Below are 19,027 nucleotides of genomic sequence, written 5' to 3'. Positions count from 1 at the left end.
GATGTTTGCTTTGGTAAATATTATGTATGTGTCAGTGTATACTTTGAAATTTATTATTATTACTAGTAGTCATATTAGTATTAGTATTTTGCATGGAGTCCTCAGGTAGGCTGTTCGTGGTGATAACAGAAAGTATTTCTAATGTATGGGGCTTTTAACTCCTACAGTAGCTTCCTTAAATTTGATTTCATGAAGTGTTTTCCAGTTTGACAAGTTCTTAATTAGTTATGCCTATGTTGGTTCCTGGGCAATCGTAATGAAAGACACCAATCACAGCTTCAGTTACCCATGTGTGGTAAACCTAGAACTTTCCCCACCTTTAAAACACATGCTACCACATGAACAGATTTGCTATAACAGTTAACTCTGTCCCCAGAATTTAGATTCTCTTTTAGGTTTCTGCATGAATTTATACAGGCTGATTTTCTGAAGATGCCTTCCAGGAGTGGTCCTTTCCGATTGATCATGGAAAGCATATCCTGTAGGAAAAAAAGAAGAGTATATGGCATTTCATATCCCAAGCCCAGAGCAAAAGCTTGCTTCCTTTTTGAAAGAGCTAGGCTATCGGATGGTTTACGGTTTTAGAGCTGGAAGACTAAAGTCAATTTAGATTCTTTAGTCAATGTCTCTCTATAGTTTTACCCAAAATCCACCTTACATACACTGAAACTTTGTAATCACTTATTTAAATCAGATTTTTTCATTGAATTTACCCTTTTAAATCAAACTTCTGTGTTTCTAGGCCTTTGTGGAATCCTCGCCTGTCTCCTACTTTACCAGTTTTGGCTCTTTATTCTCTTACATAGATGCCCTTCCCCATGTTTTCAAATCTTTTTGCCATACTCATTTCCCATTTGTTGATTCCTCTTTAAGTGATTGTATCCTCCATTCCTACTATCTCTATTTCCCTTCCTCTTTAAAAAAAAAAAAAAAAAAAAAACCTCAAATGCTCTCTTCTTATTATCTGATTACATTTCTTTCATGAGTCTTTCACTGTCTTTTGCTCTATCTTCATGTTCTCTCCCTGCAGTGTAGAAAGATAATAAGGGCTGGAGTCTGATAGACCAAGGGATCGGAAACCTATTATCATTCTGATCATTTGTGTGACCTGGGGCACATGTGAACTATATTGAAAGCTAATTCATTTGTAAAGTGTGGAGGATAATAGTTCCAGCTACCCCCTAAAATGGCTGTGATGCAAGGACTGGGGTAGTAGCAAGCATGTAACTAACATGGTAAATTTTTTCACACCTAGGATAAGATTCCCAAATCTAGTGCAGGGTTGCAGAGGTACTGGGTACTCAGTAAATTTCCACACTGACAATTCAGTACACTGATTTGAGATAACACAGGCCAAACGCTGTGGCTGTCATTTAACATGCTCTTTTAGAATTAGCAGATTCATATATGCCTCAGGATGAGTCTTTATGCTTAGGTAAGATATTTTCAGTTGTTAGATTAAGTAGACTCAGTTGAAGGAGACCTGAGACTACTGTGAGTTCAGGAAGACAATAGCAGAATGTGAAGATGATTCATGCACACAGAGTCCATTTTGACTGATCTGAACAAGGCCTACATGGGTCTCTGTGGAAACAAGTGGAATGGACAAAACGTCGTTCTGTTGTATTGGCCAAATGACTCTGCAGTAGGTAAATCAAATGACACTAGCAAAGCTTCTCAGCCAAAGCCAGGGTCTGTCTAATGATTTCTCCATTTAAGGGTTGGTTTGCATGAGAACACTTGGCCTCTCCGAGGTCCCTCTCCTCAGGAAGGTAATAAAAGACCAAACTGAGACCTACCAGTATTGGGAAGGGCAAGTTGTCCTTATCACAGATATCTGTGAGGGAAACCCCAAAGAGTTGTCGTGGTTTTGCAGATGGTGCAACTCTGCAGTGGTTTTTCTGGCAAGTGCCAGCGCGCCACCAAAAGGCCCAGTCTCTGAAAACAGTGCTTTTCATGGTCTTCTGGCCTGAATCTAAGGAAGAAGGGAGATTAGTGTATTTTAATTCACTTAGCATTATTTTCACCATTGCCATTATACAGTGTGTTCATTGTAGTGGCTAGAAGAGGGAAACTGAGTCATTTATTTGTAGAACTCTCCTCGTTCTGATGTTGGCTAACAGCATCCTCATGGTGTTGATAAGTTCTTACCCATATCCTTCAGACTGATGGTTAAACTTTGGGACTTGATCAGATTGAAGGTCAGTATTTCCTGTGCCATCAGTTACTGCCGGTTACACTGCATCAGGAGGCACTGAACCTGTAGATGTGTTTTCTACTGGAGTGATCAGTGGGTTCAGGTGTCAGATCTGATTTTAAAAGCTAGAAGGATTTGGTATGCAAATCAGGCTGAGTGTGGTAATCCTCTGCTTTCACAGCCAGTCTCCCCTCAGCCTCAGATTTCCTCTTTGGCTTTCTGAGTGCTCAAGTTCTACCATCCAAAGGATCTGCTTCTCAGGACACAATCTGCCTGAGCCCTACTTCTATGTTCCTCTGCTCTGGGCCATCTTCAAGGATGACTTGCTGCAGTCAGGGTCCTTGGGATGTTGTCATTACATGCTGGCCCTCTGGTGGCTGTGTTTTCTTGTCATACCCCACCAACCCACCCAGAGATGATATTTTCAGTTAAATAGGTTGAACATTTACTGAAAAGAGCCTAAACCACAATGAAGTGTGGAAACACACTTCCTCACACACACACTCAAACATATATGTAAATATACACCTACACACAAGTACAAGGCTTGAAAGAAATCATAGAAAAGCAAAACAATGAGAGGTCATGAATGCATTTATAGAGGTTATGAATGCATATGCACCAGTTTCCAGAGATGATTTTTCATTACTCAACATTCCCTATGAAGGAAGAGCTTTCCAAAGAAAAGGTGACCAGCAGTGAGAAGCTGAGTTCAAAGTTTCTAGTGCTCAGCTGTGAATGTTTCCCTTTGAAGATACCTTAACATTGCTTAAATAACTGATTTCTTTAAGAGTCAGCAGATGAGCCAAGTTGTCGAAGGATAAACAAATGAGGAACATTTCACCAAATAACCTTGAACACCCGGCCACTTGGCTTTTCTGGGATGTAGTGAGTGCATCACCACCTCCACTCATGTGGGTGCCAGCCCTGCACCAGAAGCATCCTGGTCCTGCCACTGAGGAAGCTTAGCATTTTAAAGCTTCAGTTTGCTCAACTTTAACATAAATGATGCTGCCTACAACTCGTTAAACTAAATATATGATATACTACTCAGCACAAGGCATGGCTCAGGGCAGCCTTGAAAGTGCTCTGGGGATATAGAGAAAGACAGGAGTTAATGGTCTTCCAAAAGATTTAAAACAAGAAAACAACCTTCATAGAAATGAGTTGGGTCTTGATGTCAGACTTTTGAATTTTTCTAAGCTTGATTTTTGGTAGTGTTTGCATTCTTTCCTATACTGTTCCTCCTCATTGATGACAATAAGCTCACCCAGAAAGAATAAACTGTGTGTCTGAATTGTGTTTAAGCATGGAGACATGAGCCAAGGGAAGGCACTTGAAGAAAGGCAAGTGGCTCACCTCTCCCTTGCTTGTTCTGGGCTGGGTGCCTGGGCTTCAGTATGAAATGGATTTGCATGTCTGTGATCTTCTGCTCCAGAAGGAGGGACTCCTGAGTAGGGGAAGGAGAGACGGAGTCCTCTGCTTCCTTTGGCAGCAGTTTAGTAGATGGAAGATGGCTCATTTTAATTCCATAGGGATGTTCATGTCCTGTATGGAAAGAAACCTGAATATTTAGGCTGATGGTGATGGCTGTCATCAAACCTACCTTACCACGAGTGTAAGCATCACCCTATTTGTATATGTTGGTATTTTTCTGGGACTTCTAGATAAAGAAGGCTGTGCCTCCTGAGTGAGCATCATATGCACCCTTGTGGGAACACCTTACAGAAAGCGTGTGCCCAAGGGAAAGATTTTAAGAAGAGAAAACAATTTAAAGCATGTTACATGAAATACATATATTCATGAGTGCATTAAACAATGCTGACTTTTTCTGTGTTTCTGAGAATGTTTAAGTTTTTCTAGTTTGTGCCTTGACACTAACTAGATCTATACATCTTAGGCAAATTACTTGACCCCGTCGAGCCTTACATTCATTCTTTGAAATGCTTGTCCACACACAAACTTATCAGAGTGAATATATTAATAAGCATTGGTGGTTAATATTTTTTATTTTTTATTTATTTTTTATTTTTATTTTTTGGTTAATAAATTTTTAAATATTTGGAGTATATATATATAAAGAATTGCTATCTTCACTATTCTCTCCAACAGAATGTCAGTCGAACAGATTTTTTTTTCATTTCCTTTTGTCAATTCTCCAGCCAGAGCTACTCGAGAGTAGTGGGATGTGTTGCCCTTATGCTTTATGGTTCCCTCCCACTGCTGCCCTCCCTCTATGGGTGTCCTGCCAGGCAATGATCAGAAGGAAGGGTGTGCAGAGTGGGAAACCCAGAAGCAAACTGTAAAACGATGGTTAGAGAATAGAAAACCACACCCACAGCCATCCAGAATTGCCTGCCAAGTGATTTGTTTTGCTCTTTTATGCTTTAAATTGTTTTTCCTCTCTAGAGAATTCTCAAAGACCCTATGCAATGATATGGATTTCATTTTTTAAGAATAGAATGAAAATTCTCATTCTGTCATTTCAGATTTATTATTGAATGTACCTAAAGGAGCTTTTGCTGTTCTTTTCATCCGTCATAAATGCAATGTTCACAAGAATCACAGGGACTTCCCTCCATTAAGGAAAAAGAAGCTTCTATGACAGCAATACAACCAAGCCAAGATAACCAGGAGTTAATCCACAATTGAGAATTGAGAGTACGTTTAAAAAATGCATTTTGAATGCTGTAATGGATCATCATGAACAACAGGCTCTTCAGATTCCTTAGAGCTGCGTTCGTGTGTGAAGCTATTCAAAGTCTAAAAAGTTATCATCTACATCATTTTTATCTAAATTAATGCACTTTATTAAAACATATATAAGTATTTAGCTTTTTTCCTTTTTACTGCTAACCATTTTTTTTAGATTTTATTTATTTATTCATGAGAAACAGAGAGAGAGAAAGAGGCAGAGACACAGGCAGAGGGAGAAGCAGGCTCCATGCAGGGAGCCCAATGTGGGAGTCGATCCCAGCTCTCCAGGATCACACCCTGGGCTCAAGGCAGTGCTGAACCGCTGAGCCACCAGGGCTGCCCCTGTCCAACTTTTACAAAGATATCAACATTAATTCAAAACAGGAAGTGGTACTGGGGGATTTTGATCTCAGTGATGAGCTTTGTGACTCTATAGTCTAAGACTGGGAATATATATTTTGCAGAAAGAAATTGGTTGTTTTTTTAAAAAAGGAAATTGGTTGTTTAGATTTCCAGATTATTTGAAAAAGAGTTATAGCTTCACAGGTTTATTAAAAGGATAAAGAATTTCTTTTTTTTTAATTCATGACAGACACACAGAGAGGGAGAGAGAGAGGCAGAGACACAGGCAGAGGGAGAAGCAGGCTCCATGCAGGGAGCCCGATGTGGGACTCGATCCCGGGTCTCCAGGATCCGGCCTTGGGCTGAAGGCGGTGCTAAACCACTGAGCCACCCGGGCTGCCCAAGGATAAAGAATTTCATGTAAGAAGGAATGCTTTAAGATTTCTAGAAGAGATTATTGTCACCATTACCATCCATTACTATACTTCAAGGTCTGCTACCGACCCTATCTTCTTTTTCTTTTTTTAAAATCCTTCCATTACTGGAAACACTAAACAATTTTGCTAATCCAAAGATTTTTTTTTCAGAGAACTTGTGCTAATAACTATTTTAGAAGAGGTGCAATCTGTTTATCAATAACCTTAAGAACAGTGATGGAAAAAACCTGAGAAACAGCAAAGTGCAGGCGATTTCATCAGTGAAGACTAGAGGAGTTTAAATGTGATTATCTCATTTTCTTTATGATGCAGAGAAAAGTGGGCACAGGGCAGGGGTGTTAAATACATAGTTGTACCCAGATTCAGGGACATAACTGGATTTTAGAGGATTCTCACAAAATAGAGGCTTCTTAGTAGTTAGGAACTAGAATTCAAGATTGAAATATGAAAAATAAATGGGAAAAAAATTCCCATCCATTTTGCTTTCATACCTAAGTGAGTAAATAAGTAAGTAAATAGTAAATAATCACACTTTTTCAAGACAGCTCTGTTTGTCAGGTAACAAGAAGTAGAAACAAAAATTTACATTTCTCTCCCTCACTAAATCATAGCTGCTGAATGAAGAGATGTTATCAATGCCTGGGAAACAGTACCTGGTAATTATTTAATAAACATGTGAGGGAATATAACATGTGATTTTCACTTTTAAGGATTTTGAAGCTTAAGAAAGAACAACCATTACTTTGAAACTTTGAGTTACAATTTTGAACCTAATCAATCCCATCTTAGATTTTCCCTGACACTTACCAGTTAGTGGAAGTTTTTCCTTGCCAGAACTCACCCACAGCTGGAAGTCTTTCTCAGAGCCCTTGGAAACAAAAAGAACTAGGTGTCAAAACAAATCTTTCACAGTACTTGAAGAACACATTTCCTTAGCATATCTGTATTTCCAAAAAGAAGAATTGGGGCCAGGATAAATGGCATTTGGTCCATGGAGGTAGCTATAGTACTTGTTAACTAGTTCCCCTCACAACTTCCAATAGACTGTCCCAGATTCTTGTAATTTTTGATAAAGACCGGGAAACCACAGTACAGCCAGCCCCTCACTTTGTGGGTGATCCATGGCATAAGAAATGAGATTTGTGTCCCTTTACTACGGAGTAAAAGTCTCATCTCAGAGTCCTCTCTTCTTCTGTCTCTAGACTCCTTGGATAGTGTTGGCTTTTGTCTCCAAATGTCCCTGCCCAGAGATGCATGTTGTCCAGAGAGCCATATACTCTGCTATGACTAATCCTGAGCAAAGTAACTTGAGAGGCATCAATAGCTCAGCAGCCCTGAACAAAAGGAGACAAATGCCCAAGAGACCTTGAGGAGATCGTGGAGGGAAGTCAGCCACTGGCTTTGGGGCAGGCAAACCCCACTTTAGGGAGAGAAAGGATGAGGACTCTAGACATGTCAGATGCAGAAAACGATTACTCCCAGCAGAATTATTGCCCAGTAATACTGGAAATACCAATTGTTTGAAACAAACAATTCTAAATTATAAAGATTGCTGAACTATTTTAAAGAGTCTTCCAGGAGACTAAAACAAAAAATGTTTGAAATAGAATTATTGGTAATAGTTACCATGTGCCCTTGACTCTTGACTAAAAATCATGGCCTTCACCTTATGAAGGAATGTCACAGGTATGGATGGGCACAGACACAGATACACACACACACACACACACACACACAGCTAAATCTGCTCAAGATTGTGTTGCAAATAAGAAGTAAGAGCTAATAAGGTAGGGTAGGGTTTGGAAATGCCATGCTGGAATCCTTTAAATCAGGTATACATAAAGCCAAATAACCCCAGTTCTTCATTAAAATAGAAATTCTTTGCCTAGTGACATTGATCACTTTAAGCAAAGAAAATCACAAACGTGAAATAAAATGAGTTAAATCATTAATCAATCTCCCCACCTTCATCCCTCAAACCACTCACTCTCTTTTCCAGGATTTAATTCTTACTTAGGGTTTATATATCATACAGGTTAGAAATGTATGTAGAGATGTGCTTTAGTCAGTACATATAAATTCAATTTTATTTTGGATGTATTATTAAATGTTGTTTGTACAGAAATCATTGATCTCTTCTGCCAAATTCCAGTTGCTCTGAAGTTTTAAAGGGCTTTATTATACCATTGGGTCAGATAGAATTTACAAACAATCTTATGATTATGTCACGTCACATTTACAGAGGATTTTGGATAAGAAGCTGTGCTTTCCAAGTGCTCCTTTTGGTTCTCTCCATCTATCACTGTCCCTCTTTTTTCCCTTATAAAACCTCATCCTCAAATATATTTCTCTTTCATAAAAAGATATCAGCAACTCACACGAGCACCATCAAAAGGTAAAGAACAGACAGTTAAAACCCAAACAAGATGAAAGTGCTATGTACAAATGCCCCAGATCCATGGTCTTATTCAGAACTTGTCTTTGTCTTTACCAGTTCCTAAAGAGTATGAGCTGCTTCATCCTCAGGATCTGCATCAAACAGAGGTAGCTTGTAGCCATGTAGTCTTTATGTCAAAAGGTACAACAGAACATGTAATTTAGGATTCATTAAACAGATTGAGTTCTTCCTTGTGTGATAACTAGGGTCAATAGGGATGGGGACGTATCAGAATTGAAAACACAGAAAAGAGTCCAATAGAGGAGGAAATATTTAGAAATTTAGAAACAAAAAAAAAAGAAATTTAGAAACATTGTTATTGTCTGTATTTAAAATATATACAATAAACTGCATGTTGTTATTAGCACTCTAAAATTATAGCCCAATTTTAGGCTATGACTTTGAATTTTCAGAAAATTTAAAATGGGAATATAAGATAGCACTCATGTATAAGCTAATACTATAGCTTTGCTGCCTTCAATTTCTAAAGTTGGAAGGACAAAATATGACTGTTATCTACAATAATCAGCTGTCTTATGATGGGAGGTGCACAACACACACATACACATACACACACACAGACACAAATCTCAAAAGTCAAAGTTGGTTCGTAAACTAAAAATAGTTTATAGGCAACTTACGGTTATTCCCAGCATTGTTAGTAACATGTTGATAGTGTCATTTGCCGTGTTGGAATTTGTCACTGTTATAGTTACGGACTGTAAAAAATAAATAAGAAAAATTGCTACAATTTTTTTTTAGATTTAAAGCATGTGACCAAATAATTGTCAAATTATTATCCATACTCCAAAGGTAAAGCTTGTTTTCAGGTAATGACAAAGTAAAGCACGTGTAGAACACGAACCCTTAATTATATTTTCATTTTTTTTATGTAACATGAAGCTAGTAGGAAACATGTCAGTAAAACATATATTTCCCTCCAAGAATTTGTGGCATACAAAATACAGCAGCTGAAGCAAGGAAGAGAAAAACTGAGAATTCCAAGAGGGCACTTGGGTGACCCTCAGCTCCATAAGGCTATTTCCAAAATGGTGGGAGGGGGATAGTATTAAAGGAAGGCACTAGATACTTTCCTCTCTTACTGAGTTGTGTTTGTATAGTATGGCTTAGTTCCTTTGTAATTACATAGTCGGTTTCAGTAAAATCAGATAAGAACTGGCTATGAAAGACACTTTTTTTAAAAACTACTATTTAGTCTGTATTTTCTTTGTCAGGCATCATGATTAACTAAGACTTCCATTGTTGCAATCTGTTAAGACAAATAAAACCAATGAATCTAGGAAATGAGACTGGAAATGTTAGAAGTTTATGTTCTATTCACAACTCTGCCAGTGAGTAGATACTTATAATAGCTCTCTATCAGACCATACATTGAGAAACTGCTCCATACAACTAGGAAAAGTTTACAGAAAATTTTCTGAAAGGGGTTAATAGGAATCTGAGATGGATCTATAAAACTATCTCAATTACAAAAGTCATTTTAAAATAAGAGAATATGTAACCAGAACATTTACTATGCATACAGTTTTTGTAACATTTTTAGGCAATGGGGCCTGTGTCCTTCAGGAAACAGTGCATAAAGAAGAAACAGCACAAGTGGACACTCACAGGCCTTGAAAATATTAAAAGCAAAGTTAAAAGATGCTCTTTCATAATTCATTCCTTGTCCTTTCATTGTATTTTTCTTCCTATGAATTGAATGCAATTACTTGATATCACAGATGGTCCAAAAGTAATTCAATAGTCATTCAAATAGTCATTGAAATAGTAATTCAAGGGATGTATGTATATTTTCCTGCATGTTGTAGGATCTCCCAACAGACAAATTCCATTAGAAGGAACTCTCTCTAAACAAATAACTTCAGAAAAACAAACTATTTTTTGAAATAATTCAAAAGAAAAAGAAAAGTTAGTTTTTGTTCATGAGTCAAACTGTTACTTAATATATGAAGAACCAGGAAAATGAGATCAATTTTCAAGAGCTGAAGCCACACCTGAGATGATCTAGATGCTTAGACTATTAGCCAAAAACAGCTATTACAATAATGCTCAATGATACAAATGAAAATGTGCTCACAATAAACAAAAATAGAGGCATCTTAGTATAGAAATAAGAAGTATTTATGACTTTTCCTTTTTTGAGAGGAAAAATATTTAAAAATAGAAATTTTTATCTGAAAAAATATTTTTAAAAAATTTATTGACTAGGCTACATTGCATAATGGAGATGATGAAAAGAAGTCAGTGATTTGAAAATAGATACTAGAAATTATCCAGTGTGAAGAAGAAAAGGGGGGAAAAGATTGAAAAAATTAACAGAGCCTGAGAGATCTCTGAACAATGTGAAAGTGTCTGATATGCAAAGAATGGAACTGTCACAAGGAGAGAAAGAGAAATAATGAGGAAGGAAATATTTGATGTAATAATGATTAAAATTTCCCAAATTTGGTGAAGGCATCAATTTATAAATTCAAGAAATTCAGAATATGTCAAATAGGACAGATTCAAAGAAAACCATGCTTAGGTACTTCCTAGCCACACTGTTAAAAACCAAAAATAAAGAGAAAACTTGAAAGCAGCTAGAGAAAAAATGACAAATCACCTACTGAGGATTAATGTTTAATCACAGACTACTCATCAGAAAGCATCAAGAGCAAAAGACTGGGACATCTAAAGGACTAAAAGGAAAAAATCTGCAAACAAAATTCTACATCCCCAAAAATATCCTTCAAGAGTCAGTGTCAAAAAATAAAGCCATATTCAGATAAAAGAAATTAAGTAAATCTGTTTGCACCAGTTTTGCACAAGGAATGCTAAGAATCATCTTTCTACGATGAAGTGAAACAGTGCAGTGGGAAACCTGGATCTTTAATAATGGGTGAAGAACATCAGAAATGTTTATTTCACCCAAACTATACCTCAATAAAGTTGATTTTTAAAAAATTCAAGGTAATTTTCCAAGGAAAGTTCTGAATGTAAACCACTGCCACAATTGATATCAAAGGCAGAGACGAGAATGTGCTCTGCTGCTAGAGAATTCTCTCTCCTTCATGCAGTGCATCTAGCCTGCACTTAGCAACAGATCAAAATATTTGCATGGCTTTTGCTTTATCCAGGAATATCTTTTTTTTCCACCTTCAAATAATGTTTTGTGTGATCTAGAGCTACTTCAAACTATAACAACAACCACAAAAAAATGCCATTTAAAGATACCCAAAGTATCTTGTTCATCACTGTAAATGTCTTGGCTACTGTACTACAATTTCAGAAATCAAATTTTACACACAAAACTGGGCCAATTGGTTTGATTTTTTTCTCCCCACGGTATAAAGAAATTGAAATAGAAATATGCTGATCCCTTAAAAGTGTCATCCCTCTTAGTTCAATTCAATCCTGATATTCCTTGGAACAAAAGACTTTTTAAAACTCCTCTGCATTTGACATAACTACTCAATGAAACACCTGATCCTTAAGTGGATCCTGTACTAGAAAGGAGACATTATTGAGGTCAACTGACAAAATGAGAATGGGAATGGCAGAGTAAAGTATTATGCCAAGGTTAAATTCACTAAAGGTGATAACTGTAGAATATCTTTATTCTTAAGAAATGCTTAGGTTTAAGGAAAAAGGGCCATAGTATATGTATGACCCTCAAACGTAAGTATACACATACATGTAATAGACAGAGAGAAAGAAAATAAGTGATAAAGCAAATGGAATAAAGTGTTACCAATAGGTGAATCTAGAGAAAGAGTATACGGGGTCTTTTTGTATTACTTTTATACTTACAACTTTTCTCTGAGTTTATAGTTATACCAAATAAAATATCTGGAGGGGAAAAAGGACTGTGGAGACAATCCAGACCATTCTGTATGTAAGTGGTGGCCACTGGGGAAAAAATGGTTGATTCTAAATCACTGTATTACAAGCCACTATAAGCAATTAGAAGGATCCAGAGAAATGTTATAGACACTTAACATCCGATACTCTTTCCTTGCTTAAGCACTGTAGTATGTATTCCTCTTGCTTCATATTACCTAGGACGCAATTTTTAGGTCTATAAAGCAGTACATGGAGAGGGGGAAAATACATTTTTCCTCATGGTACTTTTCTAAATATTCTCTCTCTCTTCCTACCTTTTGCTCTCTCTTTCCTCTCTCCCCAACTCACTGCTTCCTCCCTCTCTGTGTCTCCACCTCTATCTCCATCTTTTTCATTCAGTCAGAATTAGGAACTCAGAATTTAATTGTTGGTCTTAAAAATACTCACACAGGCACAGTTCTTGATGTTCTCAGTGAAGATTTTGAGGAGAATGCTTTTTGGCTGCTCCTTCTCTTTGGCTAGCATGATGTACCTAATCGAATTTGATAGTAACCCAAAATAGAGTAGGATAAATTACCTTACTTTCCAATCAATTTATGTTGATCATGTTTTCAACGTACTTTGTTATTTTTAAATGCATATAAATAAGCTCAGCAAAACCAAATTTTGGGTCAGAAGGAAACATGCAAAAATATTTCAGGAAAATAAGCTGTGACTCGGAAAACAATGGATCACTCTCGTCATGTGAGATTTGACCAGCAGATCCAGTCACCAAAGCTTTCCTGCCTAGCTAGACCAGAGGGCATACTAGCACCTTCAAATGTAGGAATTAGAAGTTGCTTTCAGCATTACTCGGTAGGGTAAACTGCACTTATGGAAATTTAATATATGTTTTGAGAATAATGTTAGCTATAATCATGAGGTTGGAGAGCGGGGGAAGATGAGAGTGATAACCAGAATTTCATAAAAAATAAGCAATATATGCATGTAAAGGAGAGCAGGTTATTTGTAGTAATGGCCAGGGTACAATTAAATAAGAAATCATTGGAGGATAGTGTAACAATTTCTACTAAGGGAAGGGAACATAGTTTGGGGGCACTGCTTTGAAGAGATCTACATTTTTTCCATCATGGGTTAAAGACTTATAATAATACATTGACAAAATACCTTTGAAGGTAAGAACGCCATTTTTCCTTTTGTTCTGAAGAACTGCAATTTAAAAAATGAGAAGAAAAAAATTGAGGAACGTACAATACTCCTACTAACATATTAAGATCACCATTCCAGATTAAAAATATCAGGAGCCCGTTGTTAAGGGATGTGGATGTGTAAATTGTACTCCCCTTAGAGTTGGGCTTTTGGTGGACTCTATTAAAGCAATGGGAAGTAGATCCTAAAGAGGAAGAAGAGTTGATTTCAAATCTGAAAACTTAATTGTGACTATGTGATGCAAGCTATGTGATCACGGGCATGTTGTTAACCACTTTGATATTTAGTTTCCAGAACTGGAAAAAGGTTAATTATAGCTCAGAGTGTTCCTGCAGCTGCAAGGGCTATTCGGATATAAAGAATATTACCATTCAAATTAAATCACATTTAAGAAATTTAGCAATTTGATGGAACTGTCTTGGCTCAGAAACAAGAATATCTTTTTCAGAAAAAAACACCTGTAATATTTTTATTTCTTTATACATATGGCAGATTGTAATATGTTAAATTAGTTCCTAAAAACCGTATTCTTCATCACTGTGATCTTCTGAGAAAGATCAATCCCCTGATGCAAAATTACTAAAGATCAGTATGTTCTCTGCTAAAATTTTCACAGCATTTAATATCCAAAGTTGCAAATGTCTTAAGGCTCATTCACATGTGGGCTTATCACTTACCAGCATTTTTTTTGGTTGTGGTAAATTACACATAAAAGAAAATTGACCATTAGTGACCTTTAGTATATTCATCGTTCTGTGCAACCATCGTGACTGAACATGTTTATCACCCCAAAGCAAACATGTGTCTATTAAGCAGTCACTCTCCCTTCCCTCCTGTCCCTAGCTCCTGTTCCACATTTTGTATATTTGTTGATATACACTTGGTTTCCTTTTCTTTATTCTTTCTTTCTTTCTTTCTTTCTTTCTTTCTTTCTTTCTTTCTTTCTTTCTTTCCTTCTATCTTTCTTTCTTTTACTATTGTCAACAATACCGCTACAAACGTTTGTGTATTTTTTTTTAATTTTTATTTATTTATGATAGTCACACAGAGAGAGAGAGAGGCAGAGACATAGGCAGAGGGAGAAGCAGGCTCCATGCACCGGGAGCCCGATGTGGGATTCGATCCCGGGTCTCCAGGATCGCGCCCTGGGCCAAAGGCAGGCGCCAAACCGCTGCGCCACCCAGGGATCCCCCAAATGTTTGTGTATTAATTTTTGCATGGACATATATTTTCCTTTCTCTTGGATATGTGTCTGGAGGTCATATGTAATTGTGTTTCACTTATTGAGGAGCCATCAAACTGTCTACAGTGGCTGTCACATTCTATAATTCTACCAGCAACACTACTCCCCACCCTCTCCATCACCATTTCAGGACCTGTCGCATCAAGAAAGTAGAATGCCCATTTAGTGTCCCAACCTGCCTAGGTGCATAGACACAGCTTCTAGTTACTCATGCCAATCCGCAGAACAGTAATAATAATCAATAACAAAAGCATTAGGTGCCAGATGTTGTTATATGTGCCTTCTATCTATTTATACAGCCTTTTAACTAATAGTTAAATGGCTTCCACATTTTCCTCCTATTAGGGGGAAATTTTTTTTTTTTTTGGACACTCCCCTACCAAACACTTTATATATTCCCTTTTTTTTTAAAATTCCCATTTGAAACTCTTTCCTTCCACTTGCAACCTGGAGAAGATATTAAGCAATGGGAACTGATGATCTTTATGCAAAAGAAGACCTGCAGAGAGGATATAAATACATGTTTCTTCCTAATAAGATTTGAAAATTTTTCATTAATTCAACAGCTGCATTATAGGATTAATAAATTAACAACTTGTAAAGATTTTTGTTGTCTTACATTTATGATGACCTGTGAGATTTTGGTGGAGTGGGGTGAGGAGAAGAAAGCAGTGTGTTAAGTACAACCGCATAAAACAGGAATGAGGCTTGGGGTGTGGATGTTTCAAACAGAGATGCAAGTGTGGCATGATCCCTGTAAACTCAGAGGTGTCTGCTCAGGATATCCAGGGTCGAGATCCACATTCCCCATCCTCTTGTCAGCCTAAAAATGTGTCTTACACAACTAAACTCTACTCAATGGAATCATATTTTGTTTTAGATCGTCACCAACTAAGATAATCTGTACACAGCAATTCAGGCAACCTAGTATCCAACGGCATGATCAATTTATTTGTATAATTACATACTGATGTTAAGGGAATTAACTTGGGAGTGTAAAAGCAATTTTTCAAATTTAATTGGACCCTTTAATAGTACTTGCTCAAGAAATCTATTCCGGTGATTTAAAAATGCAGATACTCCCTGGGAATCAGAGGGCAGGATCTTGGAGAGGAGACCTTGAACCTCACTCTGTTGATTCTCCTTCCACAGAACTAGAACTCCTAACTCCTCAAGTGGCTACTAGAGCCCATTTGAAAAACCATTGATCAAAACTGAAGGAAATTACTCCAGTAGTTCCCACTATACATCATCTACTTGTTTCCATGTGGATATAAGCACCTTCTTAGGCCAAGTACAAGGCAAAACAAGTGTCATGGGAGGTCAAAAAGTGAGTCACCAGCTTGGTAGACAATAGATTTCAATGTTATCCTTTTCAAGCCATGTAGATACAGGACACCAAGGCATCGGTCTTACCTGAAGGTGGCCACAAAGTTTACCGTGGGCCAGCCCAACACAAAGGACCTCCCAGAACTGATGTTGGCATCTCCCACTGTATCCATGCAGTTGGCAATCCACATGGTGTTCAGTGGTATTTTCTTTTTTATCTTAAAGTTTTTCTTATACCTGGAAAGATCCCAAACATGACCTCTGTTAGTTCATTTCAAAATGTTATGGGAACAGCTGTGTTCATTAGAGACCAGTTCTCACTGCTCCGGGGCAAATCAGGTCTCCCACATCTCTATTACCCTCTGTGCACACACAGCAAATGGTTAGATGGGCCTTTGCAATGTGTGTGTTGAGCAAACTCTGGCTTGGAAAACTGAAAACACTCTAATGGCAGCAAATAGCCATATTTTTGAATGGTGAGTGTTGAGTAACCACTGTATATTTTAGAGCTTTGTAGGAAAACCATTAATTCATTTGCTATTGCTGGATTTGTTACCTATTACACATAATTTTATGGCTATTATTGCAGTTAATTATTCATTTATGACTTGCATACTTCAAAAAGTGTTTGAGGGGCTGAACAAAGGTACATGATACATGACTTATAAAAATAGTTATACAATTTTTTTCTTAAGAGAGACAAACCAAGGGCACCTGGGTGGCTCAGTCAGTTAAGCATCCAACTCTTGGTTTTGGCTTGGGCCACGATCTCAGGCTCTTGAGATCATGCACCTGTGTAGGGCTCACCACTCAATGAGGAGTCGGCTTCCTCTCTCCCTCTGCCACTCCCCCCACTCATGCTTGCTCTCTCTCTAAAATAAATAAATAAATAAATAAATAAACAAACAAATAAATAAATCTTTTAAAGAGTGTGAAGGAGAGAGATGAAATCAAAACAAAAAAAAACAAGCTTGGATCAGAAAGATTTAAAAGTTACTTTCAACCTTAATTTAAAAAATATTTTCTAGCCCTTAAAGCATAGGTTATTTTCAATTTGCTTTCTTAAAATTTTGTCCATACCATTTTCCCATAGATTCTGGCTAAAACAAAAAAATTGTTAGCCTACAGACTGAGCCCAACTGAAAAATCATCCATCCATCCATCCATCCATCTGTCCATCAATCAATCCAAGATCAGTGGTTCGGAGGTCTTATATGTAAGTCATGGATACTTCCCATTTCTCTGAGGGGTAAGAAGGGGTGAAATGGGTTTTTGATAATTTCTGCCTAATCTTCTTTGACCTCAAAGATAAAAACCACCATTGATTTATTTTGGTTGATTAATTAATTGATTAATTTGGTTAATTCACAACTTTGACTCGCAGGTGGGCTTGAGATTTAAACAGTTACAAGTCCTATAAGGAATGCCTGGGGAACTTGGATCCTCCACTCTGGAACTCCTTAGTATTCAGAAACACATGTGGAAAACACTGAACTAAACTGAGATGAAAGACACCTCATGTGCAAAAATCCCTATGACTCCACTGATTCATGGAAAAATTAGAGCTAAAACTCTTCAGTGGGATTTATGAAATAAAAATAATCTTTTAGGAAGCCCACTTGAAGGATAATGTAGATTCAAAGCTTAGGACACAATGAATATAAATATGATGGATACCAATATCTTTCCATATTTTTTATTTCAACATTTTTTTATTTCAACATTACAGCCAAGTGCCTGTATCTATGTGCTTGAAGATTTTTATGGAACATAGTCAATTAACAGATAAAATCATTTTTCTAGATAGTAATTCAAAAGGCATTGTCATGTCAAAAATATATGCCCAAGGGGAATGATAGACAGGTATCTGCTTGTTTTTACAGATTTTTTTCTTTCTAATATAGGTATCTGTGTATATACAGACACCTAAGATCCTGTGTGGAAACTTCCAAATACATTGACCTGGAAAAAGCCATCCAATAACCTTAGTTCAATAAAGCACCAGGATTAGTTGAACCAAGGAATGATCCTAGAGCCCAGAGTGTGGTTTCTACTCTCCTATAATGTTTTGAACACTTATCATATGCCAAGCTCTGTTCTAAATATTTTATAAATATAAATATAAAAATTTAATCCTCAAGCAACTACACTAGATGGTCTCTATTAGCTCCATTTTACAAATAAGGAAACTCACAGAAAGTTTAAATAAATTGTCAAATGCAGGAGACAGGGTTTGAACCCAGACAGCCTAACTCATAAGCCCATGTTTGTAACCACTTGACCGTGAAGTAACCTTTTCATCTTTCCTACCCTCAGCCTCATTTCTGTCCCCAGAGCCATCAGCCCAGCTTTCTCATGGGATTTATATTGGGAGTGAGAGGATAAATCTCAAGGCATTATATTAATAAAGCCAGTTGCTAGCTTGGAAATATTTAAAACGTGTTACAACAAAGCTTTATACTTCAATAGATTCTTCTAAGGTCTTACTGTGTTTCTTTACTCTCAATCACTGACCCAACTGGATTATCTCAGCAGAAATTAGAAAGCGATAATCTACTGTAAACTGACTTAAGAAGAAGAGGAGGAGAACTGCAGTTTTTATTTCTAAAAATAGTCATTTATTATAGTTGTATTAACATGATGTCCTTCTTGCTTTCCACTACCTTAATCTTTATGCCAAAAGGTAAGCCCCAGTGAACTGGGGAGTTTTGCAGAATTCTAGGGAGATATCCTCTGTTCTAAGATAGAGGCATTCTCTTACAAATGTTGGGAGCAGGGGTCATAGTCTATTCTGTAACTATTCGTCATTTCACGACAGTGAGTTAATAGTCATCTTCATCTTTTGACCAAATTAAATTCATTTTTTATTTCATTTCTACATTCCTTAATAACTTATTAAACTCAACACCAAAGAAGCAAACAATCCAATCATGAAATGGGCAAAAGACATGAACAGAAATCTCACAGAGGAAGACATAGACATGGCCAACATGCATATGAGAAAATGCTCTGCATCACTTGCCATCAGGGAAATACAAATCAAAACCACAATGATACACCACCTCACACCAGTGAGAATGGGGAAAATTAACAAGGCAGGAAACAACAAATGTTGGAGAGGATGCGGAGAAAAGGGAACCCTCTTACACTGTTGGTGGGAATGTGAACTGGTGCAGCCACTCTGGAAAACTGTGTGGAGGTTCCTCAAACAGTTAAAAATATACCTGCCCTACGACCCAGCAATTGCACTGTTGGGGATTTACCCCAAAGATACAAATGCAATGAAACGCCGG

The 19,027-nt window shown here is 37.2% G+C and overlaps 1 protein-coding gene across 15 annotated transcripts in view; it reads right to left on the bottom strand.

Moving 5' to 3' along the window:
• Positions 1-1,649: 1,649 nt before the first annotated feature.
• LOC144309603 (rho GTPase-activating protein 20-like) overlaps positions 1,650-19,027 on the bottom strand; it is a 52,896-nt gene continuing 35,518 nt past the window's right edge. For all 15 annotated transcript variants that reach the window (XM_077890705.1, XM_077890704.1, XM_077890703.1 and 12 more), the window contains 7 exons: positions 15,822-15,971; positions 13,121-13,162; positions 12,401-12,485; positions 8,752-8,829; positions 6,481-6,541; positions 3,557-3,745; positions 1,650-1,975 (listed from right to left, as the gene is read on the bottom strand). In XM_077890705.1, the coding sequence (XP_077746831.1) occupies positions 1,665-1,975; positions 3,557-3,745; positions 6,481-6,541; positions 8,752-8,829; positions 12,401-12,485; positions 13,121-13,162; positions 15,822-15,971 (916 nt within the window). In that variant the 3' untranslated portion in view covers positions 1,650-1,664. The remainder of the gene's footprint in view (positions 1,976-3,556; positions 3,746-6,480; positions 6,542-8,751; positions 8,830-12,400; positions 12,486-13,120; positions 13,163-15,821; positions 15,972-19,027) is intronic.

Source organism: Canis aureus, unplaced genomic scaffold (assembly GCF_053574225.1).
Source record: "Canis aureus isolate CA01 unplaced genomic scaffold, VMU_Caureus_v.1.0 ptg000124l_RagTag, whole genome shotgun sequence".
In the NCBI taxonomy this organism is placed as follows: domain Eukaryota; kingdom Metazoa; phylum Chordata; class Mammalia; order Carnivora; family Canidae; genus Canis; species Canis aureus.
This window is presented reverse-complemented; position numbering and strand designations above follow the sequence as displayed.